Raw genomic sequence first — 9669 nt, 5'->3', positions numbered from 1 at the left:
TTCAGCAGATTCGACACGTGTGGTTTGCATCTGGGCGACGCTGTTGTTCTGTTCTTTGCCACCCGATACAGAAATGTGACTGCTATAGTGCTGAGGTGCCTGGCGTCAGCAGCACCTTACCACAGTGTTTAGTCACTTTTCCCTGGGCGTGTCCGCTCTGCAGAGTCAAGCGCTAGTTTGTGGGACCCGGCAGCCAGTGATGCTGTAGGCTCATGCAACAGTTTTCAGTTCACTTGTTCCGAAGTTTCTGTCACGCAGCGAAGACGAGAGATGTCTGCTCACTCACGCTGTTCGCCGTGATGCAAGCCAGGCCTGTGAAACATGCCCGTATCTACGATCCATGGGTGCTGGCGAGATGCACAACACATGCAGGTACACTACGGATCTAGAAACGGTTGTCACTGTGTAGATGCCGGCGCGACATGTCTTGCACTGCCGATGTTGTGGTAGCTCCTCATGCGTTGTCCCGGTTTGACGACTGCTTGGGCCTCAGGTCATACAACAACACATGCATGCGCAATTCCCCCGCGACCGGCTGCCTCCTCCTGGAAAGCTTTGTTAGACAAACCACAACGTCTTTTCGTGTTTGACATGTCGTGCCGGAACCTACACGGTGACAACCGTTTCTCTAGGTCGTGTGGTGGTGCAGGTAATGCCGTGCCGTAATCTCCAGGCTCCGTTTCGTTACACTACAGCAGGCGACACTTTGTCGGCTTTCTGGTTGCTTTGCTGACGAGCAGCGAGAAAGCGCGACTGAAGGCGGTATGCCCACATCTAGGGAGTTGCGATGCAGCGGCCTGCCGCGGATGACGCAGTGTCTGCCACTGCCACTGAACAAAGTCCTTTTTCAATGCCACCTGCGGTATCTACGGGGTTGCACCTCTGGGGTCCTTTCGTTAGACCGCTCCTGAAAATAGGGCAGCACACAATCTCAAGGGCAGATGCTCCTATACACGTCGTTCCAGCTACATTTGGTTGGTACCCGTCGACCGGAGGGTGCGGCCAAAAGAATCATCCATCGAACCCTAGAGCTCGAAAAGCACCTTCACAGTTCCGCCGTCTTCATGCCGAGTAAGCACTGCACACTTCGGGAAAGTAGGCAGTAACACAGTCATGCTCTCAGCCTTCTCTTCGCTTCAAAGAGAACTGCAACAGTTGGGGGAATACGTTTACATTGCGTCGGTCCAGAATGCAGGCAGTTATTCCTGAGTACCAGGCTTATGTGTACGACTTACAAACCATAAGGTGACTGCAGCAAGGTCCCTGCACTGTTGCCTTGCTTCGTTCCTCATGAGGCGCCCAAGCTCTTCGATCGCTTTTGTGGCATCTTCGACGCAGCGGCGGCCATGCGCTTCCTCTGACATCATTCGCTTCATTTCTGCTCTATCAAGCAACCCTGCAAGGTGCTCCAGAATTCGGAGAAATGAGATGGCTCGGGCTTGTGCCATTTCATGCTTAGCCAAGACGTTCGCGACCACTTCAATAACCTCAGTCCTGGGGGCATGCATTCTTTCTTCGACCGCGCGCAGCCGCTTCAGTGCTTCGTATAGGTCCACTGTTGCCTGGAAGAATGCTTCGCCATCGACCTTCACTTTATCCGTTGTAGTGATGACATCTTGCAAGTCATCAACCAAGCGTTTCGATTCTACAGCCTGCCGGGGCTCGAGCTGTCCAGTCAGTTCCTGAAGCAGCTTCTCCAGCAACATTCTGGCAGTCTTCTCAAGCTCATCTACAGTTGACAAATGACCTTTCTCTTTTATTGGGCCTCCGCCCTTGTGCCCGTCCGAATCACGCCTCGTGCCACCCGGGCTCGTCTCACCACGCTGCGGTTTCTCGCCCCTGTGCGATTCATCAATGCGCACAGCCGGCCTTTCTGACTCAGGCCGCTCGTCTCCCGGATGCTCCTCTTCATGCGCAGGCTCCTCGCCCGTGTGCGACTCTACACCGCGCACAGTCGGCCTTTCTGACTCAGGCCGCTCGTCTCCCGGATGCTCCTCTTCATGCGCAGGCTCCTCGCCCGTGTGCGACTCTACACCGCGCACAGTCGGCCTTTCTGACTCAGGCCGCTCGTCTCCCGGATGCTCCTCTTCATGCGCAGGCTCCTCGCCCGTGTGCGATTCATCAATGCGCACAGTCGGCCTTTCTGACTCAGGCCGCTCGTCTCCCGGATGCTCCTCTTCATGCGCAGGCTCCTCGCCCGTGTGCGACTCTACACCGCGCACAGTCGGCCTTTCTGCCTCAGGCCGCTCGTCTCCCGGATGCTCCTCTACATGCGCAGGCTCCTCGCCCGTGTGCGATTCATCAATGCGCACATTCGGCCTTTCTGACTCAGGCCGCTCGTCTCCCGGATGCGTCTCTTCATGCGCAGGCTCCTCGCCCGTGTGCGATTCTACACCGCGCACAGTCGGCCTTTCTGACTCAGGCCGCTCGTCTCCCGGATGCGTCTCTTCATGCGCAGGTTTTTCGCCCGTGTGCGATTCTGCACCGCGCACAGTCGGCCTTTCTGACTCAGGCCGCTCGTCTCCCGGATGCGTCTCTTCATGCCCAGGTTTCTCGCCCGTGTGCGATTCTACACCGCGAACAGTCGGCCTTTCTGACTCAGGCCGCTCGTTTCCCGGATGCTCCTCTTCATGCGCAGGCTCCTCGCCCGTGTGCGATTCTACACCGCGCACAGTCGGCCTTTCTGACTCAGGCCGCTCGTCTCCCGGATGCTCCTCTTCATGCGCAGGCTCCTCGCCCGTGTGCGACTCTACACCGCGCACAGTCGGCCTTTCTGCCTCAGGCCGCTCGTCTCCCGGATGCTCCTCTACATGCGCAGGCTCCTCGCCCGTGTACGATTCATCAATGCGCACATTCGGCCTTTCTGACTCAGGCCGCTCGTTTCCCGGATGCGTCTCTTCATGCGCAGGCTCCTCGCCCGTGTGCGATTCTACACCGCGCACAGTCGGCCTTTCTGACTCAGGCCGCTCGTCTCCCGGATGCGTCTCTTCATGCGCAGGTTTTTCGCCCGTGTGCGATTCTACACCGCGCACAGTCGGCCTTTCTGACTCAGGCCGCTCGTCTCCCGGATGCTCCTCTTCATGCGCAGGCTCCTCGCCCGTGTGCGACTCTACACCGCGCACAGTCGGCCTTTCTGACTCAGGCCGCTCGTCTCCCGGATGCTCCTCTTCATGCGCAGGCTCCTCGCCCGTGTGCGACTCTACACCGCGCACAGTCGGCCTTTCTGCCTCAGGCCGCTCGTCTCCCGGATGCTCCTCTACATGCGCAGGCTCCTCGCCCGTGTGCGATTCATCAATGCGCACAGTCGGCCTTTCTGACTCAGGCCGCTCGTCTCCCGGATGCTCCTCTTCATGCGCAGGTTTTTTGCCCGTGTGCGACTCATCACTGCGCACAGTCGTCCTTTCTGACTCAGGCCGCTCGTCTCCTGGATGCTCCTCTTCATGCGCAGGCTCGTCGCCCGTGTGCGATTCTACACCGCGCACAGTCGGCCTTTCTGACTCAGGCCGCTCGTCTCCCGGATGCGTCTCTTCATGTATAGGCTTCTCGCCCGTGTGCTGGTCTTCAATCGGCGGCTCCACCCGTTCGGCCTCCGGCTTCGGGATCGTTTCGTTTACTGGATAATGAGCCGGCACGCCCGCGTTCGTCATTAGGTTACCGCTCGGCTGTGAAGAGTTCGCTTGTGGATACATGCTTCCCGGTTGTGTGGTGTGTGCAATTGGCTCTTCGCTTTCCGTATTGCCTACAGGCCGGTCCGTGTGGTTCGCGATAGGGCCGGTAGTATCGCTGCTTTTGGCGTGACCTTGAGGCTCCTCACGAGTTGGGTGTTTGTCCGCACTCGGGTTCAGATGTTCTGCATCTGACCTTGCGCCCCGTGACCTTGCGCCCCGTGTATGAAAGCCGCTAGCCGGAACCTTGTTCCCCTCGCCTTCCAGACGGTGCTCAGTTGACTGCGTCGCCTGCAGGTGTACGCGTTTCGGCGGTGTGTCGTGAAGCGAACCTTCCCCACCTTGTGTTTCGTCGGTCTGGAGCTCGGGCTCTTCTTCGTCGGACTTCATGCCCTCATGCCTCTTGCCCAGTTCTTGTTTCTCGTGATCTGGGTTTTCATCGCTGCGCGGCTCTGCAGGCTCCTCCTTGACAGCCAGAGGAGAAGCCCGATTTGATAAGCGAAAGAGGAAACCGCTGTTATCAGAAGAGAGGCCCGGCAGCCCCGCCTTTGCTGCATCAGTGCCTACCATTGGATACGATGCCAGGCCGGCAAAAAGAGAAGCTGCAAACCAGTAGAGAACACCTATCTTCACGAATGACGCCATCGTGGCTTTGCCAGTTCCGCTCCCGATGAAACTTTGGCTGCTTCTTTCAAGCTGTCTTCCCACGCGCGGACAGGATTAATAAGATATGCGGAAAGATCAACGGTGGGAGAGGCGTTTCACGTGACGGAACTCTATCCCTCGGGACGACCAGTCACAATCGGGCCTGCACACATGTGACCTAGCCACTGAGCCAGTTTTCAGTGCGACACAAGCTTTCAGTGGCTCTCCGGTTTGCAGCCGTCCCAAGATGTGCCTCCTCGTCCAGTTGATTCATCTGCCTCAGCGCTGGGAACGGCCCGACCCGCACGAGCAACCGCACTCGCTACAGACACGTGAAGACAGGCGATGCGGGCGGGGCGCTGCCCTGGAACAGGGGAAGATCGACCTAGCCCAGACGTCGTGGTCCGTCCACTCGTTCACTGGTTGAACGCTTGAAGCAAGGATTGCAGTTGTCTTGAGCAGCCGTGCGGACGGCTCAACTTGAGGTCGCACAGAGACGAGGAGTTCTGGATGACTGCGTTGCACAATAGAACAAGTGTGTGCGTGTGTGCCGGCTGGGGTAGGCTGCCGGGAAGCTGGTTTGCCGGCCGGTGTGTCCGCTGTGTAACCCTCCCTCCAGTCGACACGTGACCTCCGCGCTGCAGCTTCTACAGATGAGAAGCTGCACATCGCTTTGCAGCTTTGTATTCGTTTATAGCCTGCCGCAGGTCTGCCTGTTTTCACATCTTGACTGCCGCAAGGGCTATGGTTGTGCGTCCGTGGCGTAAGTAGCAAGCCCGCCGAATACGCGCCTGTGACCCTCGGCTGCGCGCGAGGGAGCAAACAGCGAACGGCAGGTGCCGCTGAAATCTTACAGAAAGCAGCGCTGGTATCGCAGAGTGCAGAAGCCAGTCGGAGCTTCTCTGTGTCAAGGGTATTCTGACAGGACAGTCAAATACCGGAGACGGCTGCTCGAGTGGCTCGCGGCACCGGAGCACAAGAGTGGGGGGCGGCGCTGCACATGGAGACGAGAACAAACTCACTTTCCACGCTTGTCTGCGGTGCCGGCACGTTTCTGTCGTCGATACGATTTTAAATAAACACTTCAGGAAGGAACCCTCAATAGCGTGTAGCGGGAAATCCGCTCTGATCGCGCCGCGTATAGCACTGTCGACTGCAGCGGAGCAGTACGGCCTACGGACCAACGTACGGATGCCTACTTCTCCCAGTTTTCCCTTGGCAAGGAAAGAGAAGGGAGGAAGTCCTCCAACCAGTTTTGCACCACGCTGGATGGCACGGAAAATGATACGGTCCAATGTCATCTAACTCTGGAGCATATCGTGCACCCTGAGACTGCGTCGACAGCCGAGCGAATGAATGCTGTTCCCTACAGCTTCTGAAAGCAAAGCGTCACATTTTGGTCCGTGTGCAGCAGTGCCGGAGCCGCCATCGTGCAGCGCCAAAGGGAGCTGGTAGATTGAGCTCTTCTCGCGCTCCCGCCGGACGAAGCGCGGTAGAGCACACGAAGTCCTGGGAATCCAGGTGATCAACCAAGGGCTGCAGCAAAACGTGATCGTTGTGGTTCGATGCCAAGAGCGGGAGAGACCTCCACGTAAGCTTCCAAGCTGTCACCGACACACTTTGAACCTGACAAGACGGACACCCCAGGCAGCCACCCCACGCACGAAACCTGACAAGCGACCGGTACCTTCCTTCTTTGCAAACGCAACGCCGCCAGCGGTCCACCCTGGAAAAAACTCACTGTCTCTAAACTGTACGAACCTACCACCCAACGAACGAGACGAACATACATCGCAGATAGCATTATTTTGGGGTTTCCGCGCCGCCCCTTTGAGCGAACTCGGAGACTGCAGTACTCAAACATTGGTGTGTACTTTACGAGATACATGAACGGAAGCACGAAAGAAGGCTTTGCTGCATAAATAACGGAAACCGCCAAAAAAGCTTCTTTTCGTGTGTGTCGCCGCCAGCGGAGGCGGCGACGCGCTCACTCGGAGTGCACACGTGGAAGGCATGCGAGAGACACCTTCGCTCCAAAATCAAATCAAAAAAGATACAGACATGAGACTGACCCGCACACAGAGCGTTGCTGGCTGGCAAAGCCGCGCCGACTCCCCTGTCTTTCGAAAGCGCTAGCCCAGCAAACGGCGGCGCCGGCCGGGCGCCCCTCTCTCCTTTTTTGCGCGAGGATTCGTCTTCTCGAATTGTTCTTCGATGCGCCCAGCCAGGACTCACTCGGAAAAAAAAGTACCCTGACTCAGCAACACCAAAGAGACGGCTCTGGCTCAAATGCACATCGGCAGACGCCGACCGTCCTCTCTCTCGCAAACACCCCGAGGCCTACACAGTGGGACTTGCAGAGAAAAACAGATCGGAAAAGAAAACGGGGGCTCAGTCTGCCAGGCCTGTGCGCACGATTTGAGCGCCCTCGTGAGCGAGGGCGTCCATGAGCGCGGCGAGCTTGGCTGGCGCGTCGTAGTCCTCGCCCGTCAAGTCGAGGTACGAATGATCCTCTTTCATCATTCGAATGCCCTCAAGATAGAAAAATCTCTCTCTGCGAATCAGTTTGCAGGCCTCCGCAAAAAAATCCTCTTCCTTCATCGCTGCCACCGCCGCCGCGCACACCTCCGCGGCCGACAGGTCGCGATCCGCCTTGTCAGGCTCTGCCTCCGCGCTGCGGGTGTCGGCGGTCGCCTCCTGCGGCTCCTCGTCTGCACGCGCGTCCTCGAAGCCGCGGCCTTCCTCTCTCTCGCTCTCGCGCCCACTCCCGCTCTCGGTTTCGGCGCCGGCTTGAGAGCACCTCTCGGCGGTGCCGCAGAAGTTGCCCACGGCTCTCGGACCCCCGCAGCCCTCCGCCGGGCTCTGCCCCCGCGATGACCCTCCCGACAACGCCTCAGAGGCGTCTGATGCAGAAGACGCGACAGAAGAAGTCGAACGCGACGAGGGTGGATGCGCGAAGGACTGCAGAAACTCCGCGTCGCACCCGGAGAGGGACGCCGCACGCCGCCCAAACCCGAAGGCCTCTGCCTCCCCGCCGAAATAATCCATCTCCTCGTCGCCCCCCCGAAACTCACACTTATCCACCTCTCCGACGAACGTCATTTTGCCTTCTCCTCCTCGCATCCACCGCAAACGCGCACACGAGAGGAAAATGTATCGGTCTGCGCCTGGGCGACGCGAGCACGAAGCGTCGCGCCGTTCCTTCTTCCACACGCGCGCACGAGGAAGTGCCCTTTGTGGAAAGGCGAGTGGGAACTGGAAAGCGCAGAGGGGTAGAGCAAGCTTAGCTAGGGATGCACGCCTCACAGCAAAGGACCTGCGTCTCGAGCTGCGCCGCCTCAAACCTCGCTCACCACCTTGTCCCCCCGCCTCACTGACAATGAGGCGTCCGCACAGGTTTGCTCTCCTCGCGTGACCGCAGTCCGCGTGCAAAGGGGCGCTGCAGCGTTGCAGCAGCGGTGTCTGGGTCTACAGGAGCTGCAGCAAAGCGCAGAGAAACATGTGGCCTCGCCGCCAGTCGTGTGAGACCGCTGGAAAAACAAGCATACCCTTTCTCCTCAAAGAAACGAAGCCGCGTCTGCTCTAACGGGCGACGGGCGCCTTCGGTATCCTCGCAGGCAGGGCAGCAACAGCTCTGTGTCTCCTCGCCAGAGATGCGCGCTTTCTAGGCGATCTTCAACATGTATCGGCGTTTAAAAAAGAAGGGAATGCAAGCTCCGCCCTTTCCTAATGCGCATGCCGGAAGAGGATGCACATGCGCAGGGAAAGGGCAGACCGCAGATGTCTCGCGAACGGCGCGCCTCAAGGCAAGGCGAGCCACACACACACAGCAGAGGGGTAGCGCTCCATACCGAAGCGCTTTTTACGCACATGAAAACAAACTAAGATACACTATACACACCCGTGCATGTGCTTATCCACGTATTCAGAAGCAACTACGGATACAGGCGGCGAATGAGAGGACTTGCCACGCGAGGCGATTCTGCGGAGGCGCGTTCTCTTGAGAGCCCGGCGATGCCGCCTCGGCTGCGGGGTCGCGGTTCGTGAGAGACACCCGCAGTCGACCAAGGCCCGCGCACTGATTGCTGAAAGGCTCTCAAAAAAGAAGTTGCCGTCGCCTGACACGGAAGGAAAAATGGGAGGCAGCACGTCGTGAGCAATGCAAGCGCTCGAGTCCTTTTCGTCGAGGTGCGGAGAGGGAGAGGGAGACGTCATGGACGGCCGGCGCGGACGCCTGCAGGGACCGGAAGCGAGAGCTCCTCGGGGCTGCGGAGACCGCTTTCTCCCTCACGGTTTTTGCTTGCAAACGAGTCCTCACGCTATCCTCAGGTCCTCGACGGATTCTTCGCTCCTACAAGGGCCGAGAATTCGACGCGCGGGTCGTTTTTCGTTGGCGCGCACTCTGCCGTCCGCACGCAAGAGAGGGGGTGACTTGCACTTTCAGTTGACAGCGCCTCGGCTTCTCGAATCTCGCGGGAAACAAAGCTTCGGCGGAGATGGAGGTGACGCTGGAAAACGCCTCCGAGAAAGGAAGAAAGAAACAGTGGAGACAACGTTGGTGCCAGGCACGCTATGCTCGGTCTCTCCCTCTGATGAGAGTCGAGAGGTTTTCACTGCATGCAACGGCGAGACTTGCGGCCCTCATGCACACGGCGAGAGACTCTGCCCTCGAGATCCGCCCTCAGGAGGAAAATGACAAGTTATTAGAAAAGATCGGCACTTTGATGCTTCGTTTCGTCAAGACAGCGCTGAAGGCCGTGCGAGTTGGGCCCCAGAGTAAGCTTTTTTTGTAGTTGTTTTTCCCGTGCTGGGGGGTGTAAAGACAGCAGACGACCCATCCTTGTGCTGTGTCAGGGGCAAACCGCGTCTGCATCTCCGTTCTTCGTCTTTCCCGTTGTCGTTTTCTCTTTTGCGCCATCTTTTTTTCTTTACAGGGAGACGGGAGGAGCGAAACCTGGAAACTGAGAGTCACGTGCAGACACGCGAGGAGGCAGGAGGCTGCCCAGCCTCCGGCGCACGTTTGAAAGAAAGCCTCGTCTCCGGTTGTCGGTCTCGCATCAGCCTGATTGGGGGACTCGACAGTTTTAGTCCTCCCTGCACTCGCGCTACTCCTTCTAGCCATGGAGACTCGCTTCTGACACATTCGAGAGCAAGCTCGGCGTACTCCGGCAGAACAGGCGAAGCGGAACAGCAGTTAACACTTTTATATGCACGACTATGCAGCAGTATCCATGTGCGGAATATTGCTTGTGCGCATCCGTGTTTGCCTACATCCGAGTCGACGCCGCAAGGAGAGGGAGGGCCTGTGAAGCTGCTCATTCGAGTGAGAAGCTGCTCATTCGAGTTTGAGGCTGCTCAT

General features: G+C 58.2%; 2 protein-coding genes across 2 annotated transcripts; both read right to left on the bottom strand.

Moving 5' to 3' along the window:
- Positions 1 to 1199: 1199 nt before the first annotated feature.
- On the bottom strand, positions 1200 to 4310 carry BESB_023870 (von Willebrand factor type A domain-containing protein; the record flags this gene model as incomplete). Its single annotated transcript, XM_029361089.1, has 1 exon — positions 1200 to 4310. The coding sequence occupies one exon, from the start codon at positions 4308 to 4310 to the stop codon at positions 1200 to 1202; it is 3111 nt and encodes a 1036-aa protein (XP_029215904.1).
- Positions 4311 to 6701: 2391 nt separating this feature from the next.
- Positions 6702 to 7433, bottom strand: BESB_023860 (uncharacterized protein; the record flags this gene model as incomplete). Its single annotated transcript, XM_029361088.1, has 1 exon — positions 6702 to 7433. The coding sequence occupies one exon, from the start codon at positions 7431 to 7433 to the stop codon at positions 6702 to 6704; it is 732 nt and encodes a 243-aa protein (XP_029215903.1).
- Positions 7434 to 9669: the final 2236 nt, after the last annotated feature.

Source organism: Besnoitia besnoiti, chromosome XII, assembly GCF_002563875.1.
Source record: "Besnoitia besnoiti strain Bb-Ger1 chromosome XII, whole genome shotgun sequence".
Lineage (NCBI taxonomy): Eukaryota > Apicomplexa > Conoidasida > Eucoccidiorida > Sarcocystidae > Besnoitia > Besnoitia besnoiti.
The sequence above is the reverse complement of the archived record's forward strand: the minus strand, read 5'-3'. Positions and strand labels throughout refer to the sequence as shown.